Below are 19,448 nucleotides of genomic sequence, written 5' to 3' on the forward strand. Positions count from 1 at the left end.
TGAATGATGTGTGTACCACATTTTCTTTAGTCCATTATTGATTGTTAGGTACCCAGGCTTGTTTCTTGGTTATTGAGAATAGTGTTGTTGCATGACCATGCAGATTTCCCGCTTGTATGTTGATTGGCATTCTTTTAGATATATGCCCAAGTGTGGTATATCAGGATCATATTTTTATTTTTGGTTTCTTGAGGAAACTCCCTTCTGATTTCCATAGTGGCTGAACAAATGTACATTCCCCACAACACTGTCTTCCCCCACGTCCTTGCCAGCATTTACTGTTTGTTTGTTTTCTTGGTGATGGGCGGGCTGCTGGCCCCCATTGCCAGCTTGGCATCTTCTGAAGCCCAGGTGATCCAAGGGCTGTTTTGTTGCTGAATGGATCCTCAGGCAAGTTAAACACCTCTCACCACTTAGGGCACTGTGTCACTTCCCATGTCCCCAAAACTGCCTGCATCACTGAAGTCAGTCCTGCCTTTCCACAGCACCTCACCATCTCCCTCCCAGCTCCTGTGTCACTAGCTGAAGACACACTCCACTGTGATCCCTCCTTGTTTTCAGGATTCCCCAGTACCTCAAAACAGGAGGCCTATTCTCAAATTAGTGCCTCACATTGGCTCTTTGAGATATGGGGACTGAAAGGTTTCCTTCTTTGTTTCTGGGAAGGTCACTGTCCTGCCAAATTCTCACATTGGGATGCAAGGCCCATGGTAGATGTGATTTGTCCCACAGTTAGGTCAGACAGTCTGTCTTAGAAGCTGCCTAGCCCACCTTCTGGTGGAGACTTCAGCTTCTTCTTTTGCCCAGGAAGCTACAAACCATTTCCCAATTTTCTCTTGTCCTGGGACTCCCCGCTGTCCTTCAGAATGTAGTCTATCCTGTGTTATCCAGACCATTCTCATGCTGGCAGAGAAACCTGGTACTCTGCCATCTTGCAATTTCCTGAATTTACATCTTTATTCATGTATATTTTTGAGTAAGTAATATAAAGATACATAGGCACAAACATCATTGAACCCAAGTCACTGATGCACAACTCTTTTTCATTGCCATTAAGCAATAAGTTCTACTGGCTCGATCACTCCATACCTAGATTTTACTTTCTTCCATTTTCCTCCATCCAGAGAGGACCCAACATCATCTTTAGTTTGGATTGTTGCCATAGTCTTCTTGAACAGTCTCCTTGCTTCCATGCCATGGGTGTCTGCTCATGGCACCCGGATTGATTCTGTCACTGTCTGCTCAGAACTCTCCATGAGGTGGTTCTCTTCTTGTTCACAAAGCAATGCTCTAGTCATTTCAGTGTTTAACATACTTCCCACTGTCTAGTTCTCTTATCCCGCAGGTCCTGTTTCCTCTCATCCTCTACCTTTATAACTTTTTTCCAGTACCATAGTGGTCTCGTTCTACAAACATAAAAGCTTTAAAGACTTAATCCTTTTGGGATGAACATGTTTACTTAAAAAAAATACACATCGGGGCTGGGAAGGTGGCTCAGTGGTAGAGTGCTTGCCTCGCATGCATGCATGAGGCCCTGGGTTTGATTCCTCAGCACCACATAAGCAGAAAAAAGCCAGAAATGGTGCTGTGATTCAAGTAGTAGAGTGCTAACTTTGAGCTGAAGAGCTGAGGGACAGCGCCCAGGCCCAGAGTTCAGGCCCCATGACTGACCAAAAAAAAAAAAAAATATATATATATATACACATATATGCGTATATATATGTGTGTGTGTATATATATATATACACATATATATATACATGTATATATACATATATATGTATATATATATGTACATATATATACATACCTTTTTTCCTCATTTTCCTCAGGTCTTTGCTCAGAATTATCCAATTACGCAGTTGGCTAACCCACATTTTAAATTCCACCCTTATCCTTGGTACTTTATATTTCCTTTACCTGCTTCGGCTTTATCCATATGATATGTCATGTGTTTAAACCATTGATTGTATTTCTCTTTCTCAACTTTAATGTAGTCTTCATCAGAGTAGGTTTCTTGGTCTATTTTATTCACTGCATAGAAAAATACTTGGTACAAACCAGCATATAATAAAAATGTGTTGAGCTGGGCACTGTTGTAATCCTTGCTACTCAAGAGGCTGAGGATCTCAGTTTGAAGCCAGCCCAAGCAGGAAAGTCTGTGAGACTATTATCTCCAATTAACAACCAAAGTACTGGAAATGGCGCTGTGACTCAAATCGCTATGGTACTATCCTTGAGCGGAAAAAGCTCCTGGACAGTGCCCAGGCCCATGACTGACAGAAATAAAAGGTTGAAATGTCGTATTCAATATCTTGCTTTGCTTATAATAGGACCATCATTTCCCTTTATTTTTTCATCCTTAGTAGTTTCACAAAGCAGTATGTTAATAAGAAACCTCACACTTATTTATACCAAAATCTATGCATCATTGAATCCGGAAATGGTATGATGTTCCCCCTCCCCACCCCATGGCAATGATTGCCACTCTATCTCCAGTTGTTCTGGCCTTCCAAAGTTTGTTGAGTTCTGCGTTATTTCCAAGAACATAGTTTTATTTTTGTAAACATCCCATTATGTGTTTAGAAGGAAGAATTTAGGTATTGTTTATATTAATTATTCCTTTGCTAACATTGTTGTTCAAACCTGCTCATTTTGGATGTTTACTCTATCAGTTACGGAGAGAAATTAGGTTCAAAAATATTTTAATATGGTTATGAATTTTCTGTTTTTACTTTCTTTCAATTTTGGCTTTCCATTTTTAAAAGTTACATTATTTAGTTAATACAGATGTGGAATATTTGTATCCTGTTGGTAAATTGGAATTCCTTCATCCTCAGATGTCCTTGGTTAGCTTTGGGAATGCATTTTACCTTACTGTCTACTCATTTTATTTAAAAAGCTTCAGTCATTCTTTGGGTTATGTTAAGCCTTCTTAGGTGATTATATTTCTATATGTCTCCTTTCAGTATTATATTTTAAGGAAAATCTGACCCATGACCTAGATTCTATATTGGAAAATAATTTTACCCCAAAGTGACAGGTATGTTGGAAGCAGGGAAAAGAACAGTAATTCCATAATTAGCCAAAGAGAGTAATCAAGTGAAAATGGCAAATATATAGAGACATTTTGCCCCTGAATTTCACTTTACTCATACTGGTACACATCATGTTGCCTGTCATCAGTGGTGAGAGGTTTACAAGTTTACAAGTGAGAAATCAGTAGAATTTATGTCAAGTCTTAAGTAACCAGTTACTTTTTTTTTTTTCCTTTCCTAGGCTCAATGCTACTATCACGGCTATATTGAAGGATATCCAAGTTCTGTTGCCACCCTCAGCACATGCTCTGGACTGAGGTTCTTATGTTTTTACTGCATAGCTGGCTGTGGCATGTTCACTGTGGTTATAGTGTGTGTAGGTAGAGGAAAATTCTCATGTAGAGCTTGTTCAGTGATGCTCTCCTCTGAACACCTTCTGACTACTCTTACTTCTTCTCACTTTCCTCACTAACAAGACATTTCTAGCTTCCTGGAAGGTTCGTATTCCATTCTGTCCTTATTGTTTCTTAACTATTGAAATGACAACTAAATGTTCTTGAGTTAGGGGAACCAATTTTAAGATGGCTTACTTTTTTAGAAAATGAAGTATTTGCAATTCTTCTAATGCATATGTCTTAATGTTTGGTGATTAAAAGATAAAGGAATCTTGTCCTTTATCACAAAAATCTTCACAATAAATCTGAACAATTAAAAATATAATAGTCATTTTTTCATAATACCATTTCCCTCTACTCAGAGAAGTTCTCATGTTACCATGAAAATCACCACCTTTGTTTTGTAGTGTATGATTTGTTTTCTCACAAGCAAATGTTTTCATTCTTACATGGAATTACTAAAATCATTAGTAACTCCAAGAGTTACTAGTGTGCAGGACAGAGTAGTTTAATTATTAATTAATTTCGAATCTCATTTTTTAATTTCTTATTCAAATTGTCATTTTATTATTACAACTTTTTTGTGTTATAGAAGCCATGTAATCAGTTTTCAAAATCATTGCTAATCACAGAGAAATTTATCAAGATTCTTTTTTTTTCTACTGGTCTTGTAGCTTGAACTCAGGGCCTGGACACTGTCCCTGAGCTTTCTCCCCCCCTCAATGCTAGTACTCTACCACTTGAGTCACAACTTTTGGTTGTGGTTAATTAGTGATGAGTCTCATGAGGTTTTCTTTTCAGGCTGGCTTCAAATCATGATCCTCAGATATCAGCCTCCTGAGTAATTAGTATTATGGGTATAAGTCATTGGTGCCTAGTAAGATTCCAATTTATTATTGCTCTATTTAGTCATTGACTTGGAAAACAGGAAGATTACTCAATTACTCCTAACAATTGATAGATGATTTTTGGCTACTCTGCGTGTGTGTGTGTGTGTGTGTGTGTGTGTGTGTGAGAGAGAGAGAGAGAGAGAGAGAGAGAGAGAGAGAGAGAGAGAGATTGAGAGATTGAGAGATTGAGAAAGAGACATAAGGGTTTAAACTTAGAACTTGGTTGTGATAGGCAGGCACTCTATTGCTTGGATATTCCCTCCTTCTCCTTCATGCTTTGATTTTTTTTGCTCTGATTTTATTTTGTTTTTTTTTTTTTTATCCACTTGAGTTCTGTCACATCTTAGATCTGTGTACTCTGATCATTTTTAAGATAGAATCTGGCTTATTGCCTGGTCCAGCTTGTATCCCATTGTATCTGAGATGAAGGATGGACCGCTATACCCAGCTTTTGCTGTTGTGATGGGGATCTCATGACTATTTTGGCCCCAGCTAGCTTTGTGCCACTATCCTTCCATCTTATCTTGTGTAACTGGGGTGATGGGTATGTGCCATTGTGCCCCAGGATTGAAATGGGACTTTGCAAACTATTTTTGCCCAAACTGGCCTTAAATCCACATTTCTCTTGACATCATCCTCTCAAGTGTTACAGCTAGGATTAAAGGTAATAGCCACTAGTCCCTAGTCAAATGGTTTTATAACTAAAAACAATAAACTAGAAAGTTGATTTTATGTATTAGTGTAATAATTTGTCTCTTCTGAAGAGAGTTTGGAACAAGACGTAGACTCAAAATAGCTTTCTTTCTTTCTTCTGGACTTTGTCTTATGATATAAATTTTATTATTAAAAGTTTTATCCTCAATTTTACAGAGGAATGTTACAATTTGAAAATGTTTCTTATGGAATTGAGCCTCTGGAATCTGCAGTTGAATTCCAGCATATTCTTTATAAATTAGGCAATGAAAACAATGTACTTGAAAGTTTTAATGAAAGAGGCAAAACCATGGAAGAAAATCAAGTGGACTATAGCATTTTTATAAGTAAAAAAGTAAGTGATAATATTTTTATTACTACTTTCAAAGTAAAATGTCATAGCTGATTATACAGTTGTAGCAAATATCTTTTCTTTCTAGTAATCTACAATTTCTTGAAAACATGAGTTGTCTTTTTCTTTTTGCAGTAATCTGTTAATTATTTTTCATAACCTTCTTAATTCTTAGTTTTTGTTTCGTTATGCTTTTAACACTTTCTAAAACAGTTCCTAGAGTATGTTCACTATAAGCCAAACAAAAAATTCCTCCAACACTCTTTACTTACTTTTGTCTTTATTTTCCTGGTTGTTAATGGAGCCACCATTTACAAATAATGCCTTCCAAAGCAAGGAGTCAGAAGTAACTAACAGGGTGTTGAGTACTCCATGTAAATGCATATGTTGGCAGCTTATTATGGGTAAGTGGGGTGTAAGTTGCTCCCAGCACATGTTCTTCCTGTTTGCTGTCCATTCAACAAAACTCCAGAACTTAGCTTTAAGAAGAAAATTTTAAAATGACTACATTTCTCAACCTCTCCTCATACCTAAGTAGAACAAACCTGTGGCTCACCATGTGTGGTTGGACCGTATCAGGTCACCTCTGGATTGAATTGTGAAGAGAAATGTTCTCCTCCTCTTCATCTTTTCCCTTTCTTGCTGGCTGGAGTATGTGCACAGGGGTGAGGATGCTACCCTTGGGGCAAGGGAACAGCAGAACAAAACTGGCGTGGGAAACATATGCTGAAGGAGGAACCTGTGTATGTATATTTGCACTGATCTGTGTGTGTGAGACAGGCAGTCCAGTTCACTATTATTTTCCTCTTTTATCATCTCTACTGTGTTCTGGAAATGACCCAGGGCCCAAATGGACTGCAGTTGTTCGTCTGAATTCTTGATTTGTAGTGAGCTGCTTCTGTCTTGCTACTTTCATGGCTCTTTTTGTTGGTGCTCGCATTTTGATTATAGAGTGTTATAGATTCATTGTATTTGTTCTACTTGGAGTCTGTTGATGTACAGCTTTATATCTTTGATCAGATTTGGGAAGTTTCTCTCTATTTTTCAAATATTCTTTCTTCCCTTCTCTTTGTCTCTTTGTATGGGCTATCCCATTATGCATATATTGGTATGCTTGATAGCATTCCACTGGTTTTCTAGATTCTGTGTGCTCCTCATAGTAAGACAAATGTTATACTGTTCTAGAGTAGAGTGGGTTCGAAACAAATTATTGTATGTTTTTATAAGGAAGTAGAAGAGAGGATTTCAAAAACTCCAAAAGAGAAACAATGAATGTTGCAGCACTGAAAATACTCATTCCCCAGTATGCTACACATGTCTCTACACCAATTATCACAGTGGACCTCAAAAAATGCTAGTGCATGTCAATTAAAAATAAAATGTAAAAAATTTAATTAACTTGCTTTGGAATTTGAAATTTTCTTCTTTGTGATAAGGTCTGCTATTGAATCTCTAATCACATTTGTTATTAGTTTTTTTAGCTCCATAATTTCTTTTTAGTAGCTTTGGTATTGTTTATTAAAACAGTTTAGTAAGCTGAGCAACAGTGGCTCACGCTTGTAATCCTCGCTGCTTAGGAGGCTGAGATCTAAGAATCATGGTTTAACACTAGCCTAGGCAGGAAAGTCCATGAGAATCTTCTCTCCTATCAGCTGCCAAATAGCTGGAGGTTGAACTGTCGCTCAAGTGGTAGAACACTAAGTACTTTGAGTACAAAAAACTCAGGAAAAGTGCCCAGGCTCTGAGGTCAAGCCCCAAGATCATCACAAAAATGCGACCACCACCACCACCAACAACAACAACCAAACAAAAACCAAAAAATAACCCCACCAACAATTACCCCCCAAACCCAAACTAAATAAAACAACAACAACAACAACAACAAAAAACCTGTTTGGGAAAACATCATTCTTCTGCTTTCCTTTTTAGTTCTTCGTTCACAATTTTCCTGAGGTCTTTGAGTGCATTAAAAAGAGTGAATTTATTATCTCTGTCCTGTAAATCCAATATCTGAACTTCTTTTGGGAGAGTTTCTATTTTTTTTTTTCACCAGAGGAAAAAAAGTATGCCGTTTTTTTGTTTGGTTGTTGTTGAAAAACAAGACTAAAATGTCCTAAACTAAAATGTTTGTGCATATCAGTATGGGGGCTTGAACTCACACTCTAGCTTGGTATTTTTGCCCAAGGATGGCACTCTATTAATTGAGCTATACCTCCTCCTCTTCCTCCTTTTTCTCCTACTTCTGCTTCTCTTCCTTTTCTTCCTCTTCCTCCTCCTCCTCCTCTTTTTTCCTTCTTCCACAACATACCTCTTTCCTCACCCATGGCCACGGGGTAAACTTTTTCTTTATTATATAGTGACCTATCCAGATGAATACAAGCAGATGTTCCGAGAGCAGGAGCAACATGAAAGGCGACTCAGAGTGTGATTTGGCATAACAGCAATTCATCTGTATTTATTGATTCAACCAAGTTCCAAGGATCATCCCTTATTAAAAGTCGGGAGAAATATACTTTCTTCTTGACAAAACTGCAAAGTTACATTGTGGTTGTGAAAGCCATGTGTGTATGAAGGACAAAGAGTGTAAAAATTTTTGAGTCTTCTATTAATTTTCACCCATTTCTGTTATTCAGGTAAAACATGCCTAAAAATGTTAAGTGCTTTGGTCTTAGCTTGAAAATTAGAAGCTATAAATCTATAAGTGACATACTATGGCTTCGTAACCAGTGTTCTTATTACTAGACTCCAATGACATAAAACATTAAAAATATTTTGTTGTTATAATGGTGATGTACAGAGGAGTTACAGTTATATAAGTAAATAGTACAACATAAAATTTAAAGCACTACACATGAAAATTTCCAATTGGAAGAATTATTAACATGTTCTATAAATGGTACAATAAAAGCTTTAAGAGAGGGCACACAATACCTTAAGAAAAATGTTAAAAAGGAGGAGGCAACAATGCTTGATAAAAAATGTACTCATTATCTTGCCCATGTAATTATAACTCCTCTGTACGGTATTTTCATAATAAAAAAAAGAAAAATGTAAAGTTTTAAATATTTCTTTTCTTTTCTTTTTTCTCCTAGTTAGATGTACCACCACCTCCAAACTTGTTACCTCTGTATCTAGAGATGATCATTGTGGTGGACAAAGGTTTGGTATGTGTTTTGCATTTTTTTGCATTATAATTGTATGATTATTCTCAGCTAGAGGGCACTAAAAGATTTTTTTAGTCTTACTGGCCTGTTATATACAGCACAGTGTAAAAACGTGAAAACTGAAAAACAAAATCAAAGCTAAGTTAGAGTCACTTATCTTGTATCTTATCAGATGTCTTGTATGAAATATTTTATTCATATACAAATATTTTATGTGAAATAAATATGAAAATGACAACCTTACAGTGAAAAATGATCTTTTGCTGTCATGTTTTTATGTCTTTTCTCACTTTTTTAAAAAATGGTGACAATTGGCCAGATGAGATTCTTTAAGCATGTCTTTAGAGAAGTCTTTTTTTTAAAAAAAGCAATATAGAGTCTAGAGAACATTTCACCCTGTAAAATAGGTACTGAGAGAAAGTGATGATGGTATAGCTATATGTAGACTTGCTTACATGAGTATAACAGGATCTTAAAGCAGGTTTTTTTTTTTTTTTGCTTAAATAAGTTGTAAGAGGAAGATGTCATTATATCTCCACACATGTTTACAATATATTCCATATAATCCCACCGGCTTGTTTGTCTCCCTTTCCCTATGTCATGGGGCCTGAACTCTGGGCCTGATCCCCTGAGCTCCTCAGTTCAAGGCTAGCCCTCTACTACTTGAGCCACAGCACCACTTCCAGCTTTTTCTGCTTATGTGGTGCTGAGGAATCGAACCCAGGGCTTCATGCATGCAAGGCAAGTGCTCTACCACTGAGCCACCTTTCCAGCCCTTAAAGCAGTTCTTGATTGTACTCCTGTTCCACTTCATTGCTTACCTGATATCAAAATACCTCTAGATCCTTCAGTTCCATAAACAAATTGAGAACCTTATTAGAGTCAGGATCTCGAAAGGGATAACTTTGTAATCAAACACCGATGGCATATTTCTTCTGACATTTAAACACTTCAGAAAATAAGTTTCAGTATGATAATAAGTATTTGATTTTCACAGTTGATGGGAAATCAGACAGAGTTTGAACAGAGTTCATTGCCAATTCCATTCTTAGGGCTGTAGAGCTTGTCAGAGGACAGACTTGAATTCAGAGACAGGAATTTATTAGAGTTCTGGGAAAAAACACAAAGGGAACATTCAAAATTGAGATATGGAAGTATTTGAGAAAATTGAAATATTTCTAATATGTACATAGCTAAATTTCTATATTTTGAATTATGAAAATATTTTGTTTCAAGATTACAGTTTTCAAAGTTGTTTTAAAAATGTTGTGTTTAGCGGGGTACTGGTGGCTCATGCCTGTAATCTTAGCTATTCAGGAGGCTGAGGATTGTGGTTTGAAGCCAGCCAGGGCAGAGAAGTCCGCATGAGATTCTAATCTTCACTCAAAAACCAGAGATGGAGCTGTGACTCAAAGTGGTAGAGTGCTACCCTTGAGCAGAAGAGCTCAGGGACAGGGCTCAGGCCCTGAGTTCAAGCCCCACAACTGCTAACAGAAAGTATTGTTTATACTACCAGTATTCTAAAAAATATAGTGGTGACCAAATGTTCCTTTTCTGCATTCTTTTGCATAGTCACCAATTCTTCAACAAAACATTGAGTCAGCTATGAAACCTAGACACCTCTATATGCATGTTACTAGATACACACATATAAAGAAGTATATATCTCAGAGTGCTATAGCCAAGCCCTTTTTTGTGCAAGAGAGCCTATTGTTTGTGATTGAGTCTATGGGAATCTGGAGATAAAGACTCATCATGGCTGGAGGGGCCCAGGGACACCAACCTTACAGTGTCTGGTGGGAGATGACAATGAATGGTAGTCCTGAGGAGTGAGACGCTCTGATGTGGAGCTGATAAAAAATATAATCAGTGGAAAGCATGGGCAGCGGTTCCACACTCGGGGCTACGGGTGCACCCCATCTCCAGAAGATCATTGTGGAAATAGCTCTGAGCTGCAATACCAAGGATTCTCCTCTAGCTGTGATGTTGCTAGGCATGTCCAAGTTCAGTGGGTCATGTGATTTGCTGGCCTCCTTCCCACACAGAATAGGCAGAGGGCTGTAACTCACAACTCTAACACATTTGAAGGACTCCTCTAGGTTTAGACTCATTACCCCTAAGGGTGTAAATTGAGGGTCCTATAGACACAGAAAATGTGTCTGGCTCACAGACTTGTGAAGATCTTTATAGCTGGGACCAGCTCTAAATATGAAAACGAGGGGCTATTCTAAAGTAAATGCAACTTGGAAGCCTGCACTTCACCCTTGACCAGTCCTGCTCCCCTCTACACACTAAGAACTGCAGTGCCCAGAGCAAGTAGGTCATTGTTTGGCTGCTGAGCAATCCCGAGTCAAGCATGAGATATTGCACAGAAGCCTGCCCTTACCCAGCCCTGCATGAGCATTGAGAATACTTCGACTGAAAGAAGTTGTTTCATTTTTACTTTTTAAGTTTTGAATTAACATACATTTGTAGTAAGAAGAGGCTACTGTGAGATTTCTGTACTTTGCACAGCTTCACCTCTATGCCATATCCCTTTTTCTTTTCTCTCTTATCTTCCCTTTATCACACAGCATTTGGTAGGTTTTCTTATGCTGTCTCTATGCAATAACTTAGGCACAGATGCACAAATTCCAGAAGAGAGATGAAAAAAAACCTGACAATGTGACTCCTCCAAAAGTCAACAGTCTCACAATAGTGGACTTTAATGATAGTGAGGTGGTTGACATCTCAAGGAATTCAAAAAGAATGATCAGTGAATTTGTTATTGTTTTATTTTGAACTGTTAAACCACATATGAGCCACGAACTTCCTGTAGTTGATCAGGAGTAAATCTCTAAGGGTATTACATATCAAATTGTATCTAACTATAACATTTTGTCTTTCAGTATGATTACTTGGGCTCTGATAGAGTGATTGTAACAAATAAAGTCATTGAAATGGTCAGCCTTATAAATTCAGTAAGTAATTTTTTTACATGTTAGGTTTCTCTGACTTTGAAAATGATCATTTGCATTAAGTTAATGAGATTTAAAAAAAATAATTCAGCCTTACAGATTTAGTATGGATGTGTGAAAATACCAAAATATTTACATATATTTCTTTTGTTTTTAGATGTTTACACAATTTAACGTTACTGTTGTGCTATCATCATTGGAGCTGTGGTCAGACAAAAATAAGATTTCTACAAATGGTGAGGCAGATGAACTCCTAAAAAGATTTTTAGAATGGCAACAGTCTTACCTTGCCCTAAGGCCTCATGATGTTTCATATCTATTAATGTAAGCATATTATTTCAGCATTTAACATAGAAAACAAAAAATGTGATGTTGATGATGATGATGATGATGATGATGATGATGAAACTTAATTTGGGGAACTGCTATTTATTTCTGATATCATGTACTTTATTCAGGCCCTGGAACAGTGATCCTCCCAATCTGAGCTTCCCATGTAGCTGGGATGACAGGCATGTGCCATCATGGTCAGCTCTTATTGAAAAGGAATCTTTTGGCCAAGCTGGCTTTGAACTCGGGGTCTACCCTGAGTATGAGCATGAGCTCCTTCACCCATTTCCTTTAGCATTTCTTGCAGGCCCGGTGGTGATAATTTCCCTCTGCGTTTGCTAATCTGGGCATGTCTTTTTAATCTTTTCTCATCTCTGAAGGAAGTTTGTCGGGCACAGTATTCTGGGCAAGCTTCCCCCATGCTCCTTTAAACAGTCATGCCACTCTCTCAGGTCCTCTAAGGTGTTTCTGCTTGAGAAACAGTGTGCTGACCAGCAAGCTGAACACCCATAGACATTGTCTCTTCTTCCTTTAAGAATCACTTCTTTGAGAGCATGAGTGTCCTAGGTGATGGGGTTGAGTTTGTTGAATTGAATCTGGCTGATAACTTTGACCCTTTTTATACCTGGACATTTGTGTCCTCTAAGTATAGTGTGTTTTTCTGTTATTACCTCTTTGAATAAGCTTTCTACCCCTCTGACATTTTTAAGAGCTTCACGAATCCCATAATATTTGTTCTTTTAATGCTGTTTCAAAATGCCTAAAATTTTTCTTCAATCCTTTTCTTTGATCTATATGTATTTAAAACTAGACCACCTTTGTGCTTATTGATTGCTTTTCCTGTTTGACCTATAATCAGTAACATTCTATTGTGTTTTTGATTTGACTTATTTTAATTTGAAACTTGCAGATTTCTGTCTTTTAATTTAATTTTATTGTTAAAATGATGTACAGAGGGGTTACAGTTACATACAGAAGGTAGTGAGTGCATTTCCTGACATTGTTACCCTCTCCCTTGTTTATCTGTTTTTATTCCAATTATTTCAATATCTGATAGTTTCTCTGATACAGTACTTGGCTGTTTTATTCCTGTTTCTTCAGGTTTGTTGAGTTTCCTTAAAGCACCCTTTTAAGTTACTTGAAAGTTCACATATATGGTTTTTTTATGTTAGTTTCTGGTACCTTGAATTGTCCATTAGCTGAAGTCACAATTCTCTGAAAGTTAGTAAATGATAATGTGCATTTAGTAACATGTTAATTGCAGGCTTTATAATCTGGATTAGTTTGCTCCTGTGCCAGAACAAATCAGGCTGCTTTTCTGAGTTTGTAGTCATAGCTGCTATTCATCACTAGATGGTGCCCCCAGTCTACATTTGTTTGTAGTCTGCAGTTATTTCCCATATTGTCTCTGTTGAAAACTGTCAGTGGGGAGTGGGACTTCCTGTTCTGCAGTCCTTCATGAATATCCTTCTACCTACTGTGGCGGGTAGGATGCAAGGCCTCCTCCATACCCCCCTCTGGCTCCACCTGAAATGGCCTTGCTGCTGCTGGGGAGTCCTGATACTCTATTAGGCTTCTTGTGCCTATAGTGTGAGTGACCCCTTAGTACATTCCAGCCAGAGGAGCTGGAAACCCACATCTTCAGGTAGTCTCAATGGAACTGGAAAAAGGACATCTCAAGTAAGGCTTTGGACATATTTTCCTGGCAAGGGAATCCGCTTGGAATATCTCAGTGTAACACAGTGAAGATTTACTGAACTTTACTGGCATCCCTAGGATTGTGTTTCTCTGTGTGTGTGGGGTGTGTGGGGGAGGGATATAGATATTTCTTTGGTATTTTTCTGGAGTAGGGGAATGATGAGCTGATTTCCTTTTTGTCTTTTCTACCATTTTTCTGACTTTCCGGCTAACGAATGTGCATTCCCTTCGGACTTGTGTGCCCCCTACCTGATGATGTTTCCAGGTTTCCAGCATCATCAGTTTCAGATCTTGGATATGTGAGGCAAAATAAGGCCTTTACAAATTCTCTCTACCGGAGGTCCATTTCCCAAGCCCTCATGGTCTTACTATATGAAACTTGAGGAAAGAATATTCAAAAAGACTCAGCAGAAGAGTGTCTGGTTTTCACACAGGATCAGGAATTTGTTACCTTACCTCATAAAGAGAAAAAAAGTATAGACAGAATACTTGAAGAAAGTTTGCTACACTGATAGGGAAGATTATTTGTAAACCAAGGATGCTCTAAGCTTGTGTAACAACATTTAACAGAAGTTAAGGTCTCAAAATGTGTTCAAATCATTTAACTGAGTTCTCGAACAAGGACAAAGATATTTAAGCCAACACAAGAATTTATGGTGCCTCCTTAATGTAATTCACAATCTTTTTAAATGTTTTTATTATATTTAAATAGCTGCTATTTGCATTACAAAGGACTTGCCATTTGACAAAGCAGTTTATGAATATAATATATCTTAATATTATTCCTTACAATCCCTTATCTACTGAGAACTTACTAGGTATGTAAATAAGAAAAAAGTTCTACCTGTAATGAGGAGAAAAATCAAATATACATTAACCTAGAAATCTCTCAGATGATAGAATTGGACAGCAACATCTATGCAGTATTATAACTCTATTCTATATGATCAAGAATGAGGAAAAATGTATGTTAGGAGATATATTTGGGATAAAAAAAGATCCAAAGCATATTTCTATGACAAAACCACAGTATATTCGTTGAAAATATACCAGGTAGGATTAACAACATTTTAGGCAAAAAATAATATTATGGATCAGAAAGGCATAGGAACAAAAATTACCTAAAATAAGTAGCAGAGATAAAAGGGCTAAAAAAACCCTATCAGTATACTGTAGAACAATGTCATGGGAATTTATGTTTATAAAGTTGAAGGGCTCAAAGGCAGGAGAGAGACATGATGACTGGACAGATGTATATACAAGTATAGCTCCAGAATTTCCATACGTAATACAAGTTTCAAGACACTTTCCAAGTCCCCAGCACAAGAGACACAAGGAGAAGTATACTAAGGCCATCCCAAATTGATGCGTGATAACAAAAACAAATTAAAAGCCATCCCAAATTGACACATGATAACAAAAACAAATTAAAAGCAGCTAGAGATGGAGAAAAACAATGTACAGTGGAATAGAGCTAATGACAGCAGAATTTTTACCTGAGACAAGGTAAGCCAGAGAACCAATAATTATCTTACTACAAAAGTCAACATAGCATATTCATTCACTGAGAACAATTTTTTCAGAAAACCATGGAAATATAGACTATTTGATAAATGAAACCAAAAATTCACCAGCAGTTGACTTGACATGCAAGAATTACTACAGAGGTCCTTTAGGCAGAGCTAAATGCTCCAAGAAGGGATGAACACCAGAAATGGTAAATATGTGGAGAACTATGCAGCAGATTTTGTTATTTAATATCATTTTCAAAACCAACTTACTTCGTAAGGCAAAAAAATTACAATGTAATTTAGGGTTTATAAAAACAGAAAACATATGATGCTAACAGTACAAAGGCTGAGAGGTGAAAGGGAAATGTGCTGTTGAAAGGTTTACATGGAAAACATATTAGAAGTTTTTATGTCAAAGGGTGAATTGTGAAAACTCAAAACTTGCCATAACAAAGGAGATGCTGGTGAAGCCGGGTAATGGTGACTCATGCCTGTAATTTTTGGCCACTCAGGAGATTTGAGGATGGAGGTTTGAAGACAGCCAGACAGAAAAATCCTCGTGAGATTCTTAATTCTAATTAACCACTCAAAAACTGCAAGTGGTAGAGCACTAGCCTTGAGCAAGAGAGCTCAGGGGTAATGCCCAGGCCCTGAGTTCAAGCCCACAACTGACCCACCCCTCCTCCATAAAAAAGTACAGGTGGCCAACAAAGAAGATATAATGCTGATAATACATTCAATCCAAAAGAATGGAAGAAATTAGAGCTAACAGGTGCAATGCATAACTAAAAGTTTGCAAGATGCTGGATTGAAGCCTCGTATGTCACAGTCACATTGTTTATGGTCAGAACAGAAGAAATTGTAATATCAAATGAAAAAAACAAGGTTTTGCTATATTGTATCTGTATAAAACCTAGTTTGAAGGATAGTAAAATAGTGAAAAAAGTGTCATATTATGAATAGAAGGGAAGTCAGAGTAGCTTTATTGTTATACCTCATGGATACTTTAGAAAAAAAATATTTTTACCAAGGATAATAGTAAAGGACAATGGTATTTACCATTATCCTTGGTATAATCAATTAATCAAGGGTATAATATTACAAAATTTTATGGGACTAATAATGACTTTTTATACTTCTAGCAAATTTTATTACCATCTTTGTAATATTACTTTGTTTGGAAAATTTCTGAACAATGCAATAGAAATTGAGACAGGAAGAGAAATAAATAATAACTTAAAAAATAAAGTTATACAATCAGAGGAGAAATGGACAAAAGCAATAACTTAATGGATATTTCACCATCTTTTCCCCTAAAAATATTATTAGCATAGACTTGAATATGACTATCAACTAGCTTAACATTTAAGTTCAAGCTTCACGTATATAGAAAAAATGCAAATCCAAACAACATTGAGATTCTACCTCACCCAAGTTAGAATGGCTATAGCTATAATCAAGAAATCTAATAACAACAGATGCTGGAGGGGATGTGGCCAGAAGGAAACCCTACTGCCTTGTTGGTGGAAGTGTAAACTTGTTCAACCACATTGGCAAACAGTATGGAGGTTCCTTAAAAGACTACACATAGAGCTCCCCTTTTGGACAGCAATCCCACTTTTGGACATTTACCCAAGCAATCATAAACAAGGCCATACTAAAGCTAACAGTACAACTATGTTTATCACAGCATTATTCACCCTTGCTAAGATATGGAACCAACCCAGATGCCCCACAGTAGATGAATGGATCAAGAAAATCTGGTATCTGCTATATATATTACACACACACACACACACACACACACACACACACACTATAATTCTATGCTTCCATCAGAAAGAATGGCACAGCCCCATTTGTAAGGAAATGGAAAGACTTGGAAAAAATCGTATTAAGTAAGCCAGACCCAAAGAAACAGATCCCATGGTTTCTCTTATTTGCAATAACTAGTATATGTTTTATCAGATGAGCAGTTTTCTGCTCAAAAGCTATGCACATATGACCATATAAGATGATGCTAAGTGCAATGAACCTCAAGAGATGGACACAAGAGGTTTTTCTGTGTTGTTGTGACTTTTTTGTTTCCTTCTGTATATTCTTCCTCCCTATTGTATATCCCCTGTTGTCACTGTATTTGATTTTAGTATCTTGCATTTTGTATATACATTTATTTAATTTGGGGAGGGGAAGGGGAATAACAAAATGCTGAAACAAGGACACAGGATGACCCATTGCAACAATGATACTCATAAGACACTATGTTGGAAATGAGCTTTACAACTTCTGGAGAGGGGAGGAGTGAGAACAGTGGGGGAGAGAAGGGATAGTAGGAAAAAAAGGAGGGGGTAACAATGTTGGACAAGAAATGTACTCATTACCTTACTCATGTAACTGTAATCCCTATGTAGAGCATTTTTACAAAAATAAATTTAAAAAAGACCATGCATATGTTGGACTATAAAACAAGTCTTAGTAAATACCCAATAGAATGAAAAAAGTATGTTTTAAAATTACTTGTGGATCAGAGAATACAAAAGAAGAAAAATTAGCAAGCATTTTGAGCCGAACAATAATGAAGGCACAGTGTATTAAAATTGTAAGATGCAGAACAAGCATTGATTGTAGAGAATTTTCCAGTAGCAACTGCCAATGTCAGAGAAGCAAAAACATCTTATGCTCATGACCTCACCTCTTCCATATAAAACTTTGAAAAAGAGCAGCAAATGTATCTAATGTGAGTAAAAGGAAATAATGAAAATCAGAACCAAACTTGATGCAATAGAGATCAGAAAAATGACAGAGAAAAATCAGTATAATGAAAGCAGATTCCTTGATGTCAAATTAAACCTTTAGCCAGACTGATCAGGAAGCAAGAGATATCAGGACTAAGAAATTCTATAGACATAAGACAATCTTTTTGAGTGTGTGTGTATTGGTACTGTGGTAGAACTTAGTGTCTTGAGCTCTGCCACTTGAGTTACACTTCCACTTCTGGTCTTTGTTGTGGTGGTTGTTGTTGGTTAATTGGAGAGTAGTCTAGTGTACTTTTTGCCTGGGCTAGCTTCAAACCAAGGTGCTTAGATGTCAGCCTAAGTAGGTTTTATTAAAAATGTGGTGCCCAGCTTTCCTTTTATGAACAAGCTTATGACAATATATTTGGCTACTTAGTTGCAGTAGATATTTGCTTGAAACACACACACACACACACACACACACACACACACACACACACACTGTTCCTATTAAAGAAGAAATTCACAAGACATCTATCTAGTGGAAAAAAGCATATAAAACCATTCATAAAAGTAGTATTTCAGGCCCATGTAGCTCTTGCTGAGCAGTTGAGGAAACAATAATATCGTGCCTATATAAACTCTTCCAGAAAACTGAAAAGGAGGAACCACTTCCTAATGAAACTTATGATACCTTAGTACTAAAGCTAGATGTTAGAAGAAAACCAGGGACCCATTACCTTCCCAATTATAGATGTAGGATAGTAAATAAGGTATTAGCAAATCAGACAACACATTCTATCTTGACTGGTTTAATTTAGGGATGTACGATTAATCGTCAAGAATCAATACAGCACAAATCATATGATAATCAGAGAAAGCCTTTGACAGATTCTAATGCTGTTCTTCTAAAGTAGGTAATGAGAAAAGTTGAATACTGGGACTGTAAAGTTAGGATCAAGACAAGAACATTTGTATTTACCATTTCTGTTCAGAATCATGCTACATGTTTTAGCCTGTTCAGTAAGTCAAGGAAATAAAATGAATGAGGACTAGGAACGAAAGAAGAAAGTACTTTGCTTATTCATGTTATTGTCTATCTAGAAAATGCTGTCTACTAAAAATATCTACCAGAACTAACAAGCAAGTTTACCTATTTCAAATACAATAAAAACCATTGGTTTTTATGTTATAATAAGAAAATATTAAAAGACAATTTAAAAAGAATTATTTTCAGTAGCACAAAAGAACCAAAATATAAAGCCAAAACAGTATGTGAAAGACTGATACACTTAAAACTATAAAATATTTCCAGGTGCTGGTGGTTCATGCCTGTAATCATAGCTACTCCAGAGTCTGAGAGATGAGGATCATAGTTCAAAGCTGGACTGGCAAAAAAGTCCTGAGATGCTAATCTGCAAATAACCACCAAAAAGGTGGAAGTAGAGCTGTGGGCTCAAGTGTTAGATTGACTCAGGGGCAGTACCCACACCCTGAGTTCAAGCCCAGGACCCATAAAACAACAACAACAATGAGATATTGATGGAAAAAGATTGAGATAAACAGAGATTTGTCGTTGGGCGCTGATGGCTCACACCTATAATCCCAGCTCCTCACGAAGCTGAGATCTGAGGATTGTGGTTCAAAGCCAGCCCAGGCAGGAAAGTCCATGAGATTCTTATCTC

The 19,448-nt window shown here is 37.0% G+C and overlaps 1 protein-coding gene across 1 annotated transcript in view; it reads left to right on the forward strand.

Annotated features, from left to right (window-relative positions):
- The window catches only part of Adam32 (ADAM metallopeptidase domain 32), an 85,108-nt gene that overhangs the window by 11,116 nt on the left and 54,544 nt on the right, over positions 1–19,448 (forward strand). The window contains exons 5-9 of the mRNA XM_013024331.1: positions 3,280–3,356; positions 5,194–5,378; positions 8,471–8,532; positions 11,421–11,492; positions 11,647–11,813. Coding sequence (XP_012879785.1) covers positions 3,280–3,356; positions 5,194–5,378; positions 8,471–8,532; positions 11,421–11,492; positions 11,647–11,813 — 563 coding nt within the window. The remainder of the gene's footprint in view (positions 1–3,279; positions 3,357–5,193; positions 5,379–8,470; positions 8,533–11,420; positions 11,493–11,646; positions 11,814–19,448) is intronic.

This window comes from Dipodomys ordii, unplaced genomic scaffold, assembly GCF_000151885.1.
Source record: "Dipodomys ordii isolate 6190 unplaced genomic scaffold, Dord_2.0 Scaffold4, whole genome shotgun sequence".
NCBI classification, from domain to species: domain Eukaryota; kingdom Metazoa; phylum Chordata; class Mammalia; order Rodentia; family Heteromyidae; genus Dipodomys; species Dipodomys ordii.